The sequence below is a fragment of the Mobula birostris genome, chromosome 15, assembly GCF_030028105.1.
Source record: "Mobula birostris isolate sMobBir1 chromosome 15, sMobBir1.hap1, whole genome shotgun sequence".
NCBI lineage: Eukaryota > Metazoa > Chordata > Chondrichthyes > Myliobatiformes > Myliobatidae > Mobula > Mobula birostris.
This window is the reverse complement of record NC_092384.1, coordinates 29,727,747-29,749,631: the sequence shown is the minus strand read 5'-3', so window position 1 is coordinate 29,749,631 and position 21,885 is coordinate 29,727,747. Positions and strand designations below refer to the sequence as shown.

The window sequence follows — 21,885 nt, the reverse complement described above, 5'->3', positions numbered from 1 at the left end:
ACTCAGAACATTAGGCCCACCATGCTCAACCTTTCGGTTCCTGTTTTTGCTTGTAGGCTTAACATCTACTTTCTCCACAATCACTCCACTGCCCTGGCACTCTGGTTCTCGTCCCCTGCAACTCTAGTTTAAACCCCGCAAAGCCCCAGCGCTAGCAAACCTTCCCGTAAGAGTATTGATGTGTCTCCAGTTCACATGCAAGGCATCCATTTGTACAGGTCCCATCTTCCCTGGAAGAGAACCCAATGGTTCAAAAACCTGAAGCCTTCCTTTCTTTACAATCTCTTTAGGCATTATCTTCCTATTTCTCGCCAAACTAATGGCATGGGTAGCAATCCTGAGATCACTACCCTGGAGATCCTTTAACTTAGCACCAAACTCCCTGAACTCACTTTGCAGGACCCCATCATCCTTCCTGACTAAGCCATTGGTACTGATGTGGACCACAACCTCTGGCTACTCACCCTTCCCCTTAAAAATGCTTGGACTTAATTTGTCCCTAACCCTGGCACCTTGGAGGCAACATACCATCTGGGAGTACCATTTTTGTCCACAGATCTTGCTGCCTGTTTTCCTAACCAATGCTGCTTGTCTCTTTTTCCCCCTTCCTTTGCAGTCACGGGGCTAGATTCAGTGCAAGAGACCCAACTGCTGTGGGTTTCATCTGCTAGGTTGTCCTGCCCAACAGTATCCAAGGCAGTATATTTGTTCTTGAGAGGAATGTCCACAGGGGTTCTCTGTGCCATCTGCCCATTACCTTTCCCTCTCCTGACAGTCACCCAGCTACTTGCCTCCTGCAACTTAAGTGTGACTACTTCCCTGTAGCTCTTATCTATCACCTCCTCATTCTTCCGAATGAACCAAACATCATCCAGCTGCAGCTCTGGTTCATGGTTGATAGGTAACTGCACCCAAATGCATTTCTTGCAGATGTAGAGATTGGTGGTCTCCCAGACCTCCCACATCTTCCATGAGGAACACACCGCTGACTTGGGATCCATTCTCACTACTCTAGCTGGACACCAATAAAGAAAGAAAAAGAAACACGACAAGAAAATTCAACCTGGCCTCCACCTCCCCTCACTGCAGCCTCATGTGCCAAAACCTCAGCTCCCAACTCTTAACTCTGGCCCACTCCAACAATTGCTGCTCCCACAATTGCTACTGTGCTTAAAGCTCACTCCTTTTTATTGGCATTTGCCAAGTGGCTGCTAACCCGAAGGAACTTTTGCCACTCACTTTTGTGGAACAGTATGGCTATATAGTCATCAGTATCTTACACAGAAAATAAAAACTTGCTTGCAAATTTACAGCACTCTGAAAAAGTCTTTTGCATTTGTAAAAAAAATCAGTAAAGTGAAGATGCTTTCACAAATAATGAAAAAATGAAAAATTTCTAAATATCAAAAAAAATTACTATAAAGAGCAGAAAACAATAAAAAACTAAATCAAACCAGTATTTAGATCCTTTGCCTTTAAATCTGCATCAATTCTTTTCGGTACACAGGTTACCCCGCCATCCGAAGGTAGAGCGTTCCTATGAAACGGTTCGTAAGCTGAAATGTCGTAAAGCGAAGAAGCAATTACCATTTATTTATATGGGAAAATTTTATGAGCGTTCGCAAACCCAAAAATAACCTACCAAATCATGCCAAATAACACATAAAACCTAAAATAACAGTAACATATAGTAAAAGCAGGAATGATATGATAAATACACAGCCTATATAAAGTAGAAATACTTTTCCACAATCATTACTGAACTGTTCTCCGTAGTGAAAATCTCACGCGAGCGCCGTTGGCAGAAAATCTCACGCACGCGCTGTTGGCAAGAACACTCTCTCCAGTAACCTTTAAGCTATGAAGCTGCCAAATCATGCCAAATAACACGTAAAAATAAACAGCCTATATAAAGTAGAAATAATGTACATACAGTGTAGTATCACTTACCAGAATTGGGAAGACAGCTGATGATGGTGTGTTAGACTGAGTCGTCACAGGTTGGCTGGTGCAGTGGCCCCCATCCTCCAGGCCGCTGAGCGATACATTGCCACAAAGCATGCAGAAGTCCAGCAGTAGCCGGGAGGCTCACAGCACATCTTTAAGAAAAAAGCCGAAATAAACAAGCTAATTAATTAGGTGCTACCCGGCACATAATTGTCGGCCCAGATCAGAGGCGATTGCCGATTGTATCGCCTTTGATCTGGGCCGACAATTACGTGTCGGTGGCACCTAATTAATTAGCATGTTTATTTTGGCTTTTTTCTTAAAGATGTGCTGCGTGCCTCCCAGCTACTGTTGCATTCTCCGCGAATCGGTATCTGTCCGTGGCCTGGGGGTTGGGGCGGTGGGACACTGGGGTGTCATCTTGTCATTGTCTGTTTCCATTAGAACAGGCAGCTCATCTTCTTCCATCCCTGCCCGCCTTGAAGGTCGAGGTTCGTCGTCCGCTGTGGCTGATGTGGAAGGCTTGCTTGACTGCTGAGCCTCGCGCATTTTTCTATCACACAGTTCTTTGTAAGGACTCAAACCATCCTGCAAATATCCCCTAAACCAATGTACCTTTTCAAAATTAAAGTCGTACTTTATCATTACTCATTCGGTTTCGATTGTTATCCTTTTTTCTTCCAACTGTATCAGCTCTTCATCTGTCAGTTCTTGGTCATGGGATGCCAAAACCTCTTCAACATCATGTTCGTCAACTTCCACAAGCCAAACTCACATTGTCCTGACTTCATTCACCACGATCAAAACGCTTAATTATGTCTAGTTTTACGCTAAGTGTAACACCCTTACGGGCTCTTTCAGGCTTTTCTGATACCCTAGAACTCAACTTGCAAACAGCTGCTCACAGGCTCGTGTTTAAGCAACGCCGTTCTGAATCCAGGGAGAGCGGCTGCTCGGGGTGCGCGCTGCCTTTTATCACATGCTGATTTTTTTTTCGTAACAGTGAAAACACCTTCTGAAAGGGAAAACGGTACTAATGTAGGTCTTTAGTAACAGTGAGGTTTCGTAAAGCGAACGTTTGAAAAGCGGGGTACACCTGTACTGTGGTGCAGATTTATAAGCAAATACAGGTGTCCCCCGCTTTTCGAACGTTTGCTTTACAAAACCTCACTGTTATGAAAAAACCAACGCGCGAAAAATGGCGGCGTGCAAAAAAAAATTGCTGGCGTGCGGGAAAAAAAAGCAGCGCGTGCCCGGAGCAGCCAAGCTCCTCCCCTGGAACTGCATTCTAGCTGCCATTGCTTAAACACATGCTTTATCTCGATTTATTTTGTGCATCCGTTAGCAAGATGAGTTCTAAGGTATCAGAAAAGCCTAAAAAAGCTCGTAAGGGTGTTACACTTAAGGTAAAACTAGACATAATTAAGCATTTCGATCGTGGTGAACGAAGTAAGGACATTGTCCGCGTGTTGGACTTGCCTGCATCCACCATTCACATTATTTATACGCAGAGAGAAAAAATTTTGAAAGCTACCGATGTTACTGTTCGTAGCAAAGTGGTCTCTCTTAGTCGGCATCCAGTAATAGATAAAATGGAAGTCTATTGCTTGAGTGGATTGATGGGTGTACAAAACGTGGTGTTCCTTTAAGTTATCTAGGAGAAATCAGTCTTTTTAATAAGCTGAAACAGAAAGCACTGGACGATGGTGATGAAAGTATTGCGAAAGTGGAATTTAAAGGTAGTCACGGGTGGTTTGATTGGTTTCTGTGGCGAGGGCAGCTTCATAGTTTAACATGTACTGGGGAGAGTGCTTTGACTGGTACTGAAGCTGCTGAAAGGTTCCCAGCAGAAATGAAGAAATTACAGAAGGTGGTTATTCGTATAAGCAAGTGTTTAACTGTGACGAAACTGCAATTTACTGGAAAAAATTGCCGAGTAAGACATTTATTTCGAAAGAAGAAAAGCAGGCTAAGGGACACAAGGCATCGAAGGACAGGTTTACCCTAATGCCTATTATTAACGCCACTAAGCCTCTACTAGTGTACCATTCAGAAAAGCCGAGGGCACTTAAAGGCGTTGATAAGAAAACACTTCCCGTTGTGTTCCATTCACATCCAAGCAGTTGGAACACCCAAGTGCTTTTTTTCTGAGTACATGAGCAGATATGTTAGTCCTTTTGTTGATAAATACTGTAGAGAAAATAACCTCGATAATAGGTGTCTTATGGTTGTCGATAATTGTGCTGCTCATCCGCCTGCCATTACCGTATGGTAGTAACACTCATGTTGCGTTCTTACCGCCGAATACCACTTAGTTGCTGCAGCCGTGTGGCCAAGGCCTAATAGCCACAATTAAGGTTTACTATACGCAAAAGGTGATGCATTTTATTGTAAGTGCTATTGACAGAGAGGGCAACTCCGAAGCATCTTTGCAAGAGATCTGGAAAGACTACAATATAAAACTGGCAATCACCAACAGTCTCGATGAGAAATGGTGTTTGGAGGAAACTATGTCCCGAAGCAGTGAACGATTTTAAAGGCTTCGAACCATCAACAATAAATACGACAATAGTGAGCTTGGCTAAAGAGGATGGGTTTCTGGAAGTTGAGGAAGATGATGTTGAAGAGGTTTTGGCATCCCATGACCAAGAATTGACAGATGAAGAGCTGACGCAATTGCAAGAGGAAAGGATGACAATCGAAACCGAACGTAGTAGCAAAAATGAAGTCGTCCAGGGACTGAACGTGAAGCAGTTGCGTGAGATTTTGGCTGCGATTGACAGCGCTGCAATGATTGCAGAAAAGTATGACTTTAATTTTGAAAGGGCACGTAGGATTAGGGCAGGTTTGCAGGATGTTTTGAGTGCTTACAAAGAACTGTATGATCCAAAAATGCGCAAGGCTCAGCAGTCAAGTATCCTGTTGTTTTTCAAGCCTTGCACATCAGCCACAGCAGATGACGAACCTCGACCTTCGACATCGAGGCAGGCAGACATAGAAGAAGATGACCTGGCTGCGCTATTGGAAATAGACTACGATGAGATGACACCCCAGTCTCCTCTACCTCCCACCACCCCAATTTCCGACGACTCAGCTTAACACACCATCCCGATTCCCGTAAGTGAAACTACACTGTACATACATTATTTCTACTTTATATAGGTTGTGTATTTTTGTGTTATTTAGTATGATTTGTTATTTGGTATGATTTGGCAGCCTCATAGCTTAAAGGTTACTGGAGAGAGTGCTTCTGCTGACAGTGCTTCTGCCGAGAGCGCAAGCGTGAGATTTTCGCTGCGCTAGACAGTACTTCAATGATTGCAAAAAGTATTTCTACTTTATATAGGCTGTGTATTTATCATATCATTCCTGCTTTTACTATATGTTACTGTTATTTTACGTTTTATGTGTTATTTGGCATGATTTGGTAGGTTATTTTTTGGGTCTGGAAATGCTCAAAAATGTTTCCCATATTAATAAATGGTAATTGCTTCTACACTTTACGACATTTCAGCTTACGAACCGTTTCACTGGAATGCTTTACCTTCGGATGGCGGGGGAAACCTGTAGTCTGGGAGGTTATTCCAAGTATCTTGCAGAACTTACCACAGTTCTTCTGCAGGCTTTGGCTGTCTTGCTTGCTTCTCTCTTTCCAGGTAATCCCAGACAGCCTCAATGATGTTGAGATCAGGGCTCTGGAGGTCGTACCATCTGTTACAGAACTCCTTGTTCTTGTTTTCGCTGAAGATAGTTGTTTATGACCTTGGCCGTGTGTTTGGGGTTCTTGTCCTGCTGCAGATTGAAGTTAGAACCAATCAGGTGCTTGCATGATGGATGAGAATCTGCTTGTTGTTCTTGGCATTGAGGATTCCATTAATTCTGACCAGATCACCAACTCAATTTGCAGAAATGCAGCCCAAACCTGAAGGGAATCTCCACTGAGCTTAACTGTTGGCTGCAGACACCCATCCATGTAGCGCTGTCCAGCTCTTCAAATGGCAAACTGCCTCTTGTTTGAGCCAAAAATTTTTAATTTTGACACTTCAGTCCAGACCACTTGCTACCATTGTTTAGCACCCCAGCCCTATTATTTTTGTGCATAAGCCAAGTCTCTCAGATTTGTTTCCACTTTGGAGGAATGGCTTCTTAGCAGCAGCTCTTCCATGAAGACTACTTCAGACAAGACCTGTCTGGACTGTAGAGGGTTGGATTTGAGTTCCAATGGTTTCTAAGAGTTCAGAGCTGACAGTAGTGCTGGACTTCTTCCAATTTTGAAGGGAGGTCAGTTTGATGTATCTCTTGACTGCTGCACCCAGTTTCTGGTCATCAACCTTGCCTGTTTCTTTGTGTTTCTTCAGAAGAGCTTGGACAGCATATCTTGAAACTCCTGTTGGCCGCGAAACTTCTGCTTGGGTGAGACATTGCTGATGTAGTATGGCCACCTTGTATCTTGTTGCTATGTTCACTCTTGCCATGGTGTAAGAACTGATTAAGCATTGGGCTGTATAATCAAGTTTGAAAAGTGGTCTATTACTTAATATCACAAATGAGAAAATCTGCAGATGCTGGAAATCCAAGCAACACACACAAAAATGTTAGAGGAACTCAGCAGGGCAAGCAGCATCTATGGAAAAAAGTACAGTTAACATTTCGGGCCTAGACCCTTCGTCCTGGCAAAGGGTCTCAGCCCTAGATGTTGACTGTACTATTTTGCCATAAATGCTGCTTGGCCTGCTGAGTTCCAATAGCATTTCGTGTGTGTTGCTGTTACTTAATATATTACTTTCTTTAATGAAATACAAAAACCTCAGTAACATTTATTTTTTTTAGAAAATGAATATTTGGAAATCTAAAATTTGCTCTTTTCTACTAACACTAATGCAAAAGATTTTAAAAAAACGCATCTGAAACAAAATTTATATTTAAAAAAAATCTAGGGTGCCTAAAACTATGTAAGAGTAAGGGCAACTAATTTTTTTGGGTAATGAACCAATGGTCATCACAACAGCGACAAAGCAAACGGGGTATATACATGAGTCTGGAACGGGAAGAATACATTAATTTGAGGTTTGTAAGATGCTAGAGGTGGAGTAGGTCCATGAAGTACTTTGAACACAATGGTAAGATTTTATAATTTGTTAAGGGAATTAAATATAAAGTGCTTTCTGTTGAGTGTTTCAGGCACTACTGCTGTGCAAAATACCTCCCTCATTAATCTGCTTTAGACTTGCCCAAATATCAGGAGATTTTTTTTTGATTCCACAATTAAGCACTTTTTTTAATATCTTCCAATTTATTATTTTAAACAACAACCTAAATGATAACTTTTTGTAATTTACTGCTTGTATTTTCTGTCCCCTAATTTTAAGATATTTGAGAAAATGGAAATTAGTTGTCACCTGAACAACAGTACTTGCAGTCCACCATTAAATACTACTGAATATAACTTGAGTTCTGTGTTGTCAGTTTGTATGCTGGCTCTTAATCCCCACTCTCTGGTCTTTTGTGACTCAGGTGGCTTTCTAATTTGCCACTAATTTCTTGAGATCAAGATGAGGTAAGGCAAAAAGTATAAGATCCTTCCAGCTTTCAGGTCTGTGGCTGGATGTTGTGGTACTGTTTTTCTTTAGAGGTTAGAGCATCTTGTGTTAAGGTATTTTACATTAGGACAAGCTAAGAGTGTAACAACAGGTGGCCCGATGTAATCTGTATTGGTTATTGACTGTCTCAGTTCTCCAACTTTTCTGTCGACAGAATGGAACCCCCTTTTTGGATGAACTCAGAAGCAAGGCACAAATCTGTCTTGTTTACAGATAAGTCATCCAACCATCTTGTTTCTGATACACCATCACACTTGCTGGAGCTGGGAAAAGAAAGGATGTGGCACTTTTGGTGATTAGTTCGACATTAAGAGAAATCTCAGGGTGTTATGTCATTGCATGTTGACCGAACAAGCTCCTTGTTCCAATCTCTAAGGTTTTACAAGGCATTGTATTTCCTGTAACTTCCTCTGGTCTGAGAATCTTTAGGTTTGTCCTGACTTATGTCTGGCTCCCACTTCATCCCACTATTATAATCTTGTCAGCTAAGTTCTGGAATTTCCTTCCTGCATTCTGACCTTTCTGAATATCCTCTATTTTTATTAACCCTCCTCCTACTCCCACTATTAACTTTGGCTCATTTTTCATCTCTCTCTGATTTCACCTCCCTAACCTTTCTCCTCCCTTAAAGGAGACACATGAATGCTGGTTTTCGTAGTTGCTGAAAATTTGTAGACTTGCAGGGGCACATTCAGGGGGTAAAAAAATTATTTCTGTTCTTTCCCCCACCCATCACACCAGTCAGCCCATTGGACGAAAAATGGTTAACCAAGCTGCTGGCAGACTTTGCTACAGAAACAAGGTGATTCTGGCCCCCATGGTGCGTGTGGGCACGTTACCAATGAGATTACTGGCACTCGACTATGGAGCAGATATCGTCTACTGTGAGGTAAGGAAAAGCTCCTGTATTAATCCTGGAAATGGGGAAGTATGTTTGGCAATGTAATATGGGGGTATTTACAGCAGTGGCACTTGTCATGTGCTTATAGTATAAATTCCTCCAAAAAATATTTGTCATGCTTTTTTCCGCTCTGTTGTTATTTTAGCTGTGACTTACAACCATGGATGAGTGGTTTTGGGTCTGTGTTAAATGATAAACCAGTAGAAAAGTCTGAGAATATGCCTTGTCAAAGCCCTTATGTCACTTGGCCATTTACAGAATAAACTATAAAAATGCTGTAAAAGCAAAACAGACCAGCTTCTACAAAGGAAAAGCAAGATTGTGACATTTGGTCTTTAGTCCACATTTACATCAGAAACACATGAAGGATTGTGGCTTGTCTGTTCTGGTGCTTGAGCCGGGATATATTTCTACTAGTGATCTGTTTTCAGATTTTAATCTTCTTTCTTTGCCTTTATGTTGACAACATTGTCAAAATTCCCTATCAAAAAACTTAGCCTAAAAGTCTGGATCAGTGAGTTAGTCTAATTGAATAGATTTTTCTGAACATTTGATTAGAAACCCTCTAAGGAGAGCAAAATACAGCCTTGGAAGCTATAATCAGCACAGTAAACTAGATTCGTGAAGCTTTGGCCACAGGGATTTCTTTTAAAACAAAACACCAATCTTCCTGTCCTGGCACAAAATATAAAAACTACAGATTTGATATGGAACAATATACTCCATTAGCATGGAACTAATGTACTAGACTTACTTTGACCGTTACATTTTGGTGCATACTGAATTGGGCACATTTGGAGAACAAAATCTGTGACTTGCTGGAACAGACTTGCTATGTTTTAAGCTAGAAGAGATTTACACAGATTTAAACCGGAAGAGATTTTTACAAAGAGTGTGATGACTCCCATGTGCGTTGAGTTGTGACTAGTCTTACTTAACATTTGCTTTTGCAACTTCAGGCTATTCCCATCAGTAGCCCTGCAGTTGCTTCCATTAGCACTGATGTGTTCCACATTGATAACTGAATTATCTTTTCCTTCAGATGCTGACTGATTAGTTATTTCCCTCCGTGTATTTATTTTGATTTAATAAACATGTTATTTCTCATATATTTTCTTCTTCCTCAGCCATTTATACACTTCCTTATTGTTGGTTACTCTTGCTTTCCTTTTCTCTTTCTTGCACACTTTCACTCACCTTTTTATTTATTCTCCTCCTCTGTCTCTTGATCTCTGTCTTTCTCCTTATTTTATCCCCTTTCAACTCTGTTAACTTTCCCATCTTTCATGGAAGTGAAAATAGGAGAGGTGATGGGTCAAATTGGATACTTTTTTTGACTTAGCCATGCCATTTCAGTCATCTTGAATCAGTTTTGTTTCTCCCTCTTCCTAGTTGTCTCTGGCAGCCTTGTTGGAAGGTATGTCTTATGTCTCTGTTTTGTGGATTTTGGTTCATGCAGAAACTTGAGAATATAATTACAAATTCAAATTAAAAATAAGCTGACTAGCATAAAAATATGCCTTCAAGTATTTGAAGCCAGGAATTAAGTTAAGTTTGGTTGGAGAAATATTTTCCTTTTCACTCAAGGGAGCAGCTGAGTGAATGATTAGATAAAAATATCAAAGCATTTATGGTACTGGGGCATAAATCAGGGCATGAGAAGAATAGATTAAATGCAAGGTCAAGATTTTCCTAAAGGGACAAAAAAATGCTATTGATTGTGTAACAGAAGAAATGATCTGATTGTACACTTGAACAGGCAAAAATTGCAGATTTTGTCCACAACGGTGCTGTCAGTGGATTTTCTACCTCACAGACAGTACCTGGGGTCAGGATTGAACCCAGTTCATGGGAGCTGAGTGGAATTTGAACTTTTTTACAAAAACATAATAGCTTACTGACATAAATACACAAAGTACAAACATTAAGTATTAACAAGACAGTGAATAATTCAAATTACAATATGATTACTACCGTCTATAAAACAGAAAATTCCCTGGGGAACCAACCACTCCCAGAGATCAGCCACTGTACCCACTGTGACCATATGCTCCCTCTCCAAGGACAGCTGAGCACCAACGTATCCTCAGAAAAGGGGCAGGCAATCGCCCCTGGCACAGCCCTCTACTTTCCACCACCTAGACACACGAATGGCCATCCTAGCCAGGCCCAGGAACAAGCCCACCAGTAGGTCGTCCTCGTGACACCACCCTCTTCCGTACTGGGTGCCCTTATACAAGGGGTGCGGGGCTGAAGTGCAACCAGAACCTAAGCAGCAGCCCCTTCAGATACTCATACAGTGGCTGCGACCTCTCACCCTCCACATAAGCGTGGTACTGACTCCTCCCGGCCACAGAAGAGACAAGTGGATGGGGTGTCCGAACCTGCTTAAAAACTGATTGCACGGTACTGCCCTATGCAACACCTTCCATTCTGGGTCCCCAATGTACAGGGGAAAGAGCCCTGCATAAAGAGATGATTTCCACTGGAGATCTCCCTCGGTACTCCAGTTTCTTCCCACATAGTAGGTTAATTGGCTGCTGTAAAGCTGTAAATTGTTGCTGGTGTGTAGCTGAGTGATTGAATCTGGGACAAGTTGACAGGAGTGTGGGGAAAATATACTCTGGGAAAACAGGGCGGGGAAATGGCATTGTTCTGTGAGCTGGAACAAATTTGAATGTCCAAATAGTCCTCTTAGTCAGAGGAAATACAGAACTTTCATATTAGTGCTTCATATTGGAATATGTTCACTAAGGGCTTGGTATATAATAGGTGAAGGAGTCCATGGTTTTCATGTCAAGCAAGTAAAGTTTGTATGTTTTCAACTTTCAGGTCTTTGGACTTCCCTTTTCTTTATATCTTTACACATTTATTTCAAACTTCTCCCCATTAATCAACCAGAAATTCTGTTTCTCTCTTCCATAGGTGCTGCCTGATCTGCTGAGTATTTAGAGCATTTTCTGCTTTTTTATTGGCAATAATTTCATGAGCAAAAATTATTTCTTGCTGCATTACAATACTCACTAAATGAATCCTAATCCTAATGAAAGGTCTTGACCCAAAATGTTGACTTGTCTGTTTCCTTCTATGACTACTGCCTGACCCACTGAGTTCCTCTGGCTTTCTGTGGGTTGCTCACAAAAAGAATTACTATACTTTTAACTGAGCACATTATGTTCAATAGTTCTGTTATGGTAATCAAATCAGGAGTCTTTCGGTTTAGTAATGTTAACCACTTTCTATGATACTGGATCTCAGTGAGTTAGGCAGAGGATACAGTGAAGCGATTCAAATGGGCTGGCCCCTCATTGATTTTAATCCATTAATTTGTAATTGTTAAAATTTTCCACAGATATATGAACGATGACTATTTATTATTGAAGTCTTATTGACCTTTTATAAATAAGCCAATGTCCAAAACAGCCAGCACACATTATTCAGGCCTCTAAGAAAAATATCACGACCACAAGAAAAATATATTTGTTGACAGGATTTTTTGTGTATGAAGTAAGATAGTCTATTAAATGTCATTCACAGTTCAGTTACATGTAATGCTTATTTTACAAGTGGTATTGTGCTGGAACATTAAATATCGTCATATACCTTCAAGCACCTAGTCGAAGTTCAGACTACCTTACTTATTATGACACTGAAAAAGTAACCCATCCCCCTTCTTGGTTACATATATCCTTTAACTTGCTTTATTTTACATGATCATCAGCTCCCTGTTGATTCTTTTGACACCTACCGATACCAAGCAGTAACTTAAGCTTACAAATTAACCAACCAATGTCTTTGATATGTGGGAGGAAACTGAAGCACCCAAAGTCAAGGTCAAATCTGGGTTCCTAAAGCTGTTGTAAAGACCTAAATTCACAATGTATTTATTTTGCAATAACAATATAACCATATATTGAAGAAAGGTGGGAATTCTTTCAGCAACCCATTCATAATGCAAAATTTTGGCTTAATTAACTTGGGAGAGAAATATAATTTTGAATCTACAATTCTGTGATTCTAAAACATTTCATTTAAAAGTATATTTAAAGTACATAAAACATTAAACCTTCTGAAATGTGTTCATATTGTATTTATTTTCTTTATTTCAGATTTACAGCATCGACAATACCTTGAATTTATTCTTCAAATATTGCTTTCCTCTTCTATTTAAGAGTAAATTGATTTTGGGATAAAATGAGGATTCTATCCACCAGTAGTTAATCTAGTATATTTGCCCTGCTGTTTTTACTTTTAAACACAGTTCTGATGTTAACAAAGTCTATAATAGGCTACAGTCAACAATAAACCTTTTCATAGCGGCTTTCAATGCTGCATTGTAATGGAAAACATTAAAAATCTTTTTGAAAGGTGATTAAAATTTGGAACAATCAGCTTGCAAAACTATTGGGATGCAAAATTGCAGCTTGGCACTGTCGCATAAAAAGAATACCGGACAGCTCAATCTCTTTATATAAATCATGGTAACATTTTGCAAAATAATAAGGTTAAACTGTGCTTTTGATATGCTTTGTTATTCAATTGATTAACTAATTTGGCGATGATTAATATAGCAGCAAGACTGAATTTAATCACTTTTTCCCCACTTTTAAATAGGAATTGATTGATTTGAAAATGATTCAGTGTAGGAGAGTTGTCAATGGTGAGTTGGCAAGCTAATTTTTCCTTGATATGTCTTCTGTTTCCTCCACCTTTCTTAGAAATGGATATTTTAATAAGAGAGCAATAAAAAAAGTTGAGCAAGCTGTGATAATAATCAGCTATTCTGCATAGATTGGGATAATATGAAGGGCACAGAAGGGAAATTTGTTCTGATGTGTGTCTAGGGAAATTTTATCAGAATGTTTATAGCCCAGCAAGGCAGGGAGGCACTACTGAATCTGGTTCTGGGAGTCAGGTGAAGCAAGTGTCAGTGGGTGATTATTAAGTAAACTGTGATCATAGTATCATAAGATATAGTTTAACTATGGAATAGGATAAGGAGCTAAAGGTAAAGCGCATCACGTTGAGAGGTTTGAAAGCGATTAGCCTCGACATTGAATAGCAGGAAAAATATTGTAATTGAGCAGGTTTTGAAGAGGATTTGGTTTTATCCAAAATAAGGCAGCTTTCAAAATAAGATGCAAGTAAGGTGCCTCAACTGAGAACTTGTCTACAGAGGCAGTTTAAGTTGTGCTAATTAGTTTGCTTTTCAAGCTCTGATAAAGCACTTGTAATACTTTATACTTTGTCGCCAAACAATTGATACTAGAACGTACAATCATCACAGCGATATTTGATTCTGCGCTTCGTGCTCCCTGGAGTACAAATCAATAGTAAATATTAAAAATTTAAATTATAAATCATAAATAGAAAATAGAAAAGGGAAAGTAAGGTAGTGCAAAAAAACCGAGAGGCAGGTCCAGATATTTGGAGGGTACGGCCCAGATCCGGGTCAGGATCCGTTCAGCAGTTTTATCATAGTTGGAAAGAAGCTGTTCCCAAATCTGGCCGTACAAGTCTTCAAGCTCCTGAGCCTTCTCCCGGAGGGAAGAGGGACGAAAAGGGACTGGCTGGGTGGGTCATGTCCTTGATTATCCTGGCAGCACTGCTCTGACTGTGTGCGGTGTAAAGTGAGTCCAAGGACGGAAGATTGGTTTGTGTGATGTGCTGGGCTGTGTTCATGATCTTCTGCAGTTTCTTCCGGTCTTGGACAGGACAACTTCCATACCAGGTTGTGATGCACCCTAGAAGAATGCTTTCTACGGTGCATCTATAAAAATTAGTGAGGGTTTTAGGGGACAGGCCAAATTTCTTTAGCTGTGAGAAACTTAAGGTAACAAGCTTTGGCTTTATTGAAACATGAAACCTTCATCATGCAGTATAAATGGACACTATAAAAGATTTCAGGCAATTAAGTGATACCTGGGGCATTTATTAATGAAACTGACAATGTATTTATCAGCAATAAGAATTTCATATGTTTACCCAAATTTAAACTAAAACTTAAAAACTTAATGATTAAAATTACTGTTAACTTAAAATATTGACTGGTTTAAGACGGTTCTCTTCTATCTATTCAAAGTTTTAATGCATGCCTGTGCATACACGTTAGAAACTGAGTACAATTTAAGGAGCACACATCAAAGTTGCTGGTGAACGCAGGAGGCCAGGCAGCATCTCTAGGAAGAGGTACAGTCGACGTTTCAGGCCGAGACCCTTCGTCAGGACTAACTGAAGGAAGAGTTAGTAAGAGATTTGAAAGTGGGAGGGGGAGGGGAAGATCCAAAATGATAGGAGAAGACAGGAGAAGGAGGGATGGAGCCAAGAGCTGGACAGGTGATTGGCAAAGGGGATATGAGAGGATCAAGGGACAGGAGGCCCAGGGAGAAAGACGGGGTGGGGGGGACCCAGAGGATGGGTAAGGGGTATAGTCAGAGGTGCAGAGGGAGAAAAAGGAGAGTGAGAGAAAGAATGTGTGTATAAAAATAAATAATGGATGGGGTACGAGGGGGAGGTGGGACATAGCGGAAGTTAGAGAAGTCGATGTTCATGCCATCAGGTTGGAGGCTACCCAGGCGGAATATAAGGTGTTGTTCCTCCAACCTGAGTGTGGCTTCATCTTTACAGTAGAGAAGGCCGTGGATAGACATGTCAGAATGGGAATGGGATGTGGAATTAAAATGATCTCCCAGTGGCCACACATTTTAACTCCACATCCCATTCCCATTCTGATATGTCTATCCACGGCCTCCTCTACTGTAAAGATGAAGCCACACTCAGGTTGAAGGAACAACACCTTATATTCCATCTGGGTAGCCTCCAAGCTGATGGCATGAACATTGACTTCTCTAACTTCCACTAATGCTCCACCTCCCCCTCGTACCCCATCTGTTATTTATTTTTATACACACATTCTTTTTCTCACTCTCCTTTTTCTCCCTCTGTCCCTCTGACTATACCCCTTGCCCATCCTCTGGGTTCCTCCCCACCACCCTCCCCCCCGTCTTTCTCCCTGGGCCTCCTGTCCCTTGATCCTCTCATATCCCCTTTGCCAATCACCTGTCCAGCTCTTGGCTCCATCCCTCCCCCTCCTGTCTTCTCCTATCATTTTGGATCTCCCCCTCCCCCTCCCACTTTCAAATCTCTTACTAACTCTTCCTTCAGTTAGTCCTGACGAAGGGTCTCGGCCTGAAACGTCGACTGTGCCTCTTCCTAGAGATGCTGCCTGGCCTGCTGCATTCACCAGCAACTTTGATGTGTGTTGCTCGAATTTCCAGCATCTGCAGAATTCCTGTTGCTTACAATTTAAGGAGACTTGCAAACCCAATACAATCAGTAGAATCTCACAGCTTCAAACTGGATCCACGATTGGAACCTGATGCAAATACATTGAAAGTTGAATTAACGTAAGACATTAGAAATATAGGTGTGGGTAATTTTGGATGTTAACTTTACACTGTTTAAAATTTGGCCATTTTTGTGCAGAGTGCTAATTAATAGTAGAAATGTGGTCTCAGTATCTTGACATCTAATAAAATAAAGCATCTGCTATATGGAAGTCTGACTCCATGCAAGTTCTATGGTACATTTTTAAAGATCTTTTTTACAAGCTTGTAATAAGTCTAAATTGTAATAAATACTGATTGAATTGATTTGCAAAGTTGCCAGTTTATTGTTTTCTTTTCCACATATTACTAATCATAGACATTTTCAGATTGTCATGCATCCCTATTTCTAAACCATTCTTTCTATTTGCGTTTCTCAGAGGCCCTGGACACAATAGATTATGTTGCAACAGACGACAGAGTTGTTTTTCGGACCTGTGAAAGAGAAAAGAATCATGTTGTCTTCCAAATGGTAAATGAATGAATTGCCTATTTAATAATACCATCATCCAGAAAATGAACCTTTTCATTTGATAGCATAAATTTTGCTGGCATTCCCTGTATGCACACTCATTTCCCTGGATCTGCCTGATCCAGATCCCTGAAGGAGATTCTGCAAGCTTGTATGGCCTTAGAGTTGAGAGATGATGGCTTGAGCAGTGATCTGGGTAAGCTAGGACTCATGAAACTCCTCTGGGTTCTTTTGACAGACTGCAGAGTCCCTAACCCACCAGAAATATTTAAAAACTATTAAAAATGAAAACAAGTATTTTGGAAAAGTGTTCAGATTACGAAACACTTCTTATGAGTGAATTTGCATAAGGCACAAAAACATTTTAAATAATTTAAAACATTTCAGCAAATGCAATTTTTTTTAAAATGCAACTTACCTTTCACTTTGACAGACTCATAATTGAGATCTTTGAGTGTCAAAAGGAAACCAAACTCAAACTTTACTGAGCCATGCCATATCTGAGTATGGAATTATAAATTTTGATTAAAGTTGATGTGTACAGCTATCCCCTGTCAGACTTGGATTGGGTACCCTTGGTCTATTGTATAATCTCTGTTCATCTGAACAAGTTTGTGGGCTCTATAGCAGGGCTACCAGGCCAACCTTGGAAGGTTCCAATAGAGCACTTATTTTGGACCCCTGAAAACTGCAGTTGTTTATTTGGAGAACTGCCATGAGCTTCACGTGGAACCCAGAAGAATCTAACAACAACAGAAGGCTAATAACAAAACTAAGAGGAAGGAGAAAATGGGAATGTGCGGTGTTCCTAGGAGCATCACTTTCAAGCATGCATATATTTTGCAACCCTGAAACTATATGTTTGAGTGTCTGCAGCTAACAGTGAAGCACAACAGACGTTCCCTGCAGATTTGGGGCTACAAATCTGCAAATTGAGTTGGTGATGTCAGAATTAATGGAATCCTCAATGCTGAGAAGTATAAGCAGATTCTCATCCATCAGACAATACCTTTAGGGAGGGGTCTGATTAGTCCTAACTTTATTCTTCGGCATGACAGTGATGCCAACCACATGGCCAAGGTCATAGAGGACAACCTTCAGCAAAAAAATAGAACAGGGAGCTGTGCAACAGGTAGTATGGCCTCCACAGAGCCCTTATCTCAACATCATCAAGGCTGTCTGGGATTACCTGGAGAGCAAGACAGCTAAAGTCTGCAGAAGAACTGTGGCAAGTTCTTCAAGATGCTTGGAACAACCAACCAGCCAATTTTGTTATAAAACTGCACAACAGTGTACCCAAGAGAGTTAATGCAGTTTTAAAGGCAAAGGGTGGTCACAGTAAGTATTGATTTGATGTAGTTACCTTTCTTTTCCACTGTTTATGGCTCTTTATAGTAACTTTTTTTGATATTTAGAAACTTCTTATTTAATTATTTTTGAAAGCATCTTTGGTTTATTGGATTTTTTTACATGCTTAAGACTTTCGCACAGTACTGTAGATATCATTGAATGATTCTTTTCCTCCTATTTTTTTTCCCATGCTTATGTTATCCTCACTAGAAAAGACTGATTGCTGAGTTTATTTGGTTGGTGTCCCACGGAATAACCTTCCACAGCTTTGGTCCATATGAGCCTGTAGACTATTTTTTTTGATATGCAACCAGAGCACATATATTTGGGTCCATTTGAAGTTGGTTTTGATAGCCTGGTCTACAGTGCAATTCCTGTACAAATGAATAGACCATCCAGTAATGAATGAACACAGCTATTGGACATCTGTCTCTGTGACTTTCATTAAGGGCAGAGCTCTGTAAAATCTCAAATGACAGTTCTACAAGGACTATTTTAGAAATAATATAATAGGTTGAAATGCAGAGGTGGCATTCCTGATCAAAAACATGTTGTACGTAGCAGCTGAATTTGTGCAAAGTAAATTTATTATCAGAGTACACATATAACAACGTATAACCCTGAGATTCATTTTCTTATGAGCATTTGCAGTAAATACAAGAAGCACAATAGAATCAATAAAAGACCACACCCAACAGGATGAACAAACAACTAATGTGCAAAAGACAACAAATTGTGTAAATACAAAAAGAAGGAAATAATAAAAAAACAAGCAATGCATAATCAAGAACACGAGAAAAAGAGTACTTGAAAGTGAGTCTGTAGGCTGTGAGAACAGTTCAGTGATGGGGTGAATGGAGTTGAGTGAAATTATCCCCTCCAGTTCAAGAGGCTGATGATTATGGGGTAATGACTGTTCCTGTCCCTGGTGCTGTGGGTCCTGCGGCTCCTGAACCTCCTTCCTGATAGCCGCAGCAAGAAGAGAGCATGGCCTGGATGTGGATGGGGGTTGGGGGGGGTGGTTCTTGATGATGGTAACAGCACTGTGTTGAATGGTTGGAAGGACTTTATTGTGATGGCTGTATCCACTACTTTTTGTAGGCTTTTCCACTCAAGGGCATTGGTGCTTCCATACTATGCCAAGATGCAACTAGTCAATATACTCTCCACTACACATCTATAGAAGTTTGTTAAAGTTTTAGAAGTTATGCTGAATCTTTGCAAACTTCTAAGAAAGTAGAGGTGTTGCCATGCTTTCTTTGTATTGGCATGTGCGCTCAACCCAGGACAGGTCCTCTGAAATGATAACACTGAGGAATTTTAAGTTCCTGACCCTTTCCACCTCTAATCAACTGATAAGCACTGGTTCATGGACCTCTGGTTTCCTCCTTCTGAAGTTAGTAATCAGCTCTTTGGTCTTGCTGACATTGAGTGAGACTTTGTTGTTGTGGCACCACTCAGCCAGACTTTCAGTCTCCCTCCTATATGCTGATTCATCACCACTTTAGATTTTGTCAATGACAGTTGTGCCTTTAGCAAACCTAAATTTGGCTTTGAAGCTATGCTTAGCCACACAGTCATAAGTATAAAGTGTGTGAAGTAGGGAGCTAAGCACACAGCTTTGTGTTGCACCTGTGCTGATGGAGATTGTGGAGTAGATATTGTTGCCGATCCAAGCTGACTGGTTTGCAAGTGAGGAAATCAAAGATCCAATTGCACAAGGAGGTATTGACACCTAGGTCTTGAAACTTACTGATTAGTTTTGAGGGGATCATAGTATTGAATGGCGAGCTGCAGTCAATAAAGATTATCCTGATATATGCATCTTTGCTGTTTGTTTTTTAATGTAGAATGCCTTAAGAAGGAAACAATATTTAGTTTTTTTAGTAAAAAGACGACCCTGATCTTATTGCACGGCCAATTTAGGTGTGCAGGCCTGCTTACACTCAGTGACCACTTTATTGGCTTCAGGTGTAGAACCCAATGCGTTCTTCTGCTGCTGTAGCCCATCCACTTCAAGATTCAAGGTGTTGTGCATTCAGAGGTGCTGTTCTGCACATTGCTGTTGTATTGCTATTTGAGTTACTGTCACTTCCCTGTCAACTTGAACCAGTCAAACTAATTTGCTCTGACCTCTCATTAACAAGGCATTTTCACCAACAGATCTACTACTCACTGGATTTTTTTTTTGTTTTTCACACCAATTTCTGTAAACTCTAGTGATTATTGAGCATAAAAATCCCAGGAGATCAGCATTGTTTGAGATACGCAAACTACTACATCAGACACCAACAGTCGTCCTATGGTCAAAGTCACTTAGATTATATTTCTTCCCCATTCTGATGTTTGGTCTGAACAACGACTGATCCTGTTGACTATGTCTCCATGGTTTTATACATTCAATTGCTGCCATATAATTGGCTGGTGTACATCATGAAGTGGCCACAAAATGTGTATTTTGTTTATTCTGTTGCATCCTATGATCTTGATGTCTATTTAGTATCCTTTTTGGAGGTAAAGTTACTGTATAATTGAGGAAATTTAGCTGCTAACTTTTGTGTGGAAAGCTTGCAGAAATAGTAATCTGCTGGTAACTTCTTTAGATATAGGTAAAGAGAGAAGCATTGGTCACCTATAAACATCATGCTGTAGAATATTTTTGTTTAATGGCAAGAGTACTTTTTGGAAGTCTCTGCTGCTCAAAAGCATATTGGTTTTAAATGCTTAAATAGGATGTGTCCTATTGTGAGTAATTAATCAAATGAATTCCGCAAAATTTATTATCAGTTTAGATTAGATTAGATTAGATTAGATTCAACTTTATTGTGATTGTGCAGAGTACAGATACAAAGCCAATGAAATGCAGTTAGCATCTGTGCAGAAATGCAAACAATAACATTATTTACAAAATAACTGCAAATAAAAGGTAAGTGCTACAGCACACAAATATAAAAGTACTGAGACAGTACAATATGGGTGCAATACTGCTTAGCGCTGTGATGTGAGGTTCAGCAGGGTCACAGCCTCAGGGAAGAAGCTCTTCCTGTGCCTGCTGGTGCGGGAGCGGAGGCTCCTGTAGTGCCTACTGGATGGGAGGAGAGTGAAAAGTCCATGGTTTGGGTGAGATGCATCCTTAATAATGCTTTTCGCCCTGCCTAGGCAGCGTTTATGGTAGATGTTCTCAATGGTGGGCAATGTTCTCAATGGTGAGCTTACAACTTAGAAACGGTATTTCTAAAAATATGATGGCATCATGGTCAATGGCTGTCTCTTTTTGCAAAGTTGGGACATTTATTTAAAAGCTCATTGATGTCTCTAAAGCTTTCAAATATATTTGCAATTATATTTTCAATTTTTGTATTGCAGGGGACAGCTGATGCTCAGAGAGCACTGACAGTTGCACAGCTTGTGTAAGTCTTGAAGCCACCAGTCTTGAAGTCTTGATCTTGCTCTAAGAAGGTTTTTAGAAAACAGTTGCATGATCGTGGGCATGGAAGAATTAAACTATGAGGGCTGGAAAGATTAGTGTAATAAATCAGAAATGTAACATGTAATTGGTGAAGAGGTTAATACTATTTTTGGTAACTACAAATGGTCCTGTTTCCTCATGAATATTTTGATGAAGCGGTTAATTTTTAATGCATTTCAATGACTTCAGAATAAAGTTAAATGGAGTCAAAGCTGCAGAAGTAAAGAAGTAAACTCCTGCATATGTTGATATTCTTACCATTGTTGTAAATTTTATATAAAGCAATAAGAAAGAGCAGATGGAGGAACTCAGTTGGTCAGTCATTGTCTATGGAGGATCTTTTGGGTTGGTATCCTGTATCGGAACTGAAAGTGTAGAGGGAAGATAACCAGCATAAAGAAGAAAAGCAAGGGGCTGGCAGGTGATTGGTGGAACTAAGTGAAGAGAAAAATGATTGGCCCATGGAGTCCAAAGCAGAAGGTGACAGGGAGCCAGATAAGGGAAAGATGCTGGGCAGGTGGAATCAATGAGTTGGGGGGCGGAGGGGAAGAAGAGTGCGGAAGTAGAGACTCAGTAAGTATCGTGAGTTGGTGATAGGCAGGTAGAAGCAGGTGAGGTACGGGAACTAGGTGAGATAGGTGTATCAAAAAGAGGAAGAAAGGAACTGGAAATATGGTCTATCTGAAACTGGAAAATTCAATTTTGTAGAGTACCGAGATGAAATATGAGATGTTGTTCATCTAATTTGTGTTTGGTGTCAC

General features: G+C 40.3%; 1 protein-coding gene across 8 annotated transcripts in view; it reads left to right on the top strand.

Moving 5' to 3' along the window:
- Window positions 1-21,885, top strand: part of dus2 (dihydrouridine synthase 2) — a 148,530-nt gene that overhangs the window by 17,804 nt on the left and 108,841 nt on the right. For 3 of the 8 annotated variants that reach the window (XM_072279529.1, XM_072279536.1, XM_072279533.1), the window contains 5 exons: window positions 6,306-6,360; window positions 8,289-8,436; window positions 13,063-13,108; window positions 16,214-16,305; window positions 21,022-21,065. In XM_072279529.1, coding sequence (XP_072135630.1) covers window positions 6,306-6,360; window positions 8,289-8,436; window positions 13,063-13,108; window positions 16,214-16,305; window positions 21,022-21,065 — 385 coding nt within the window. Of the gene's footprint in view, window positions 1-4,881; window positions 5,065-6,305; window positions 6,361-8,288; window positions 8,437-13,062; window positions 13,109-16,213; window positions 16,306-21,021; window positions 21,066-21,885 lie in introns of those variants that run through there. The other 5 variants (XM_072279530.1, XM_072279531.1, XM_072279532.1 and 2 more) reach the window with 4 other exon arrangements.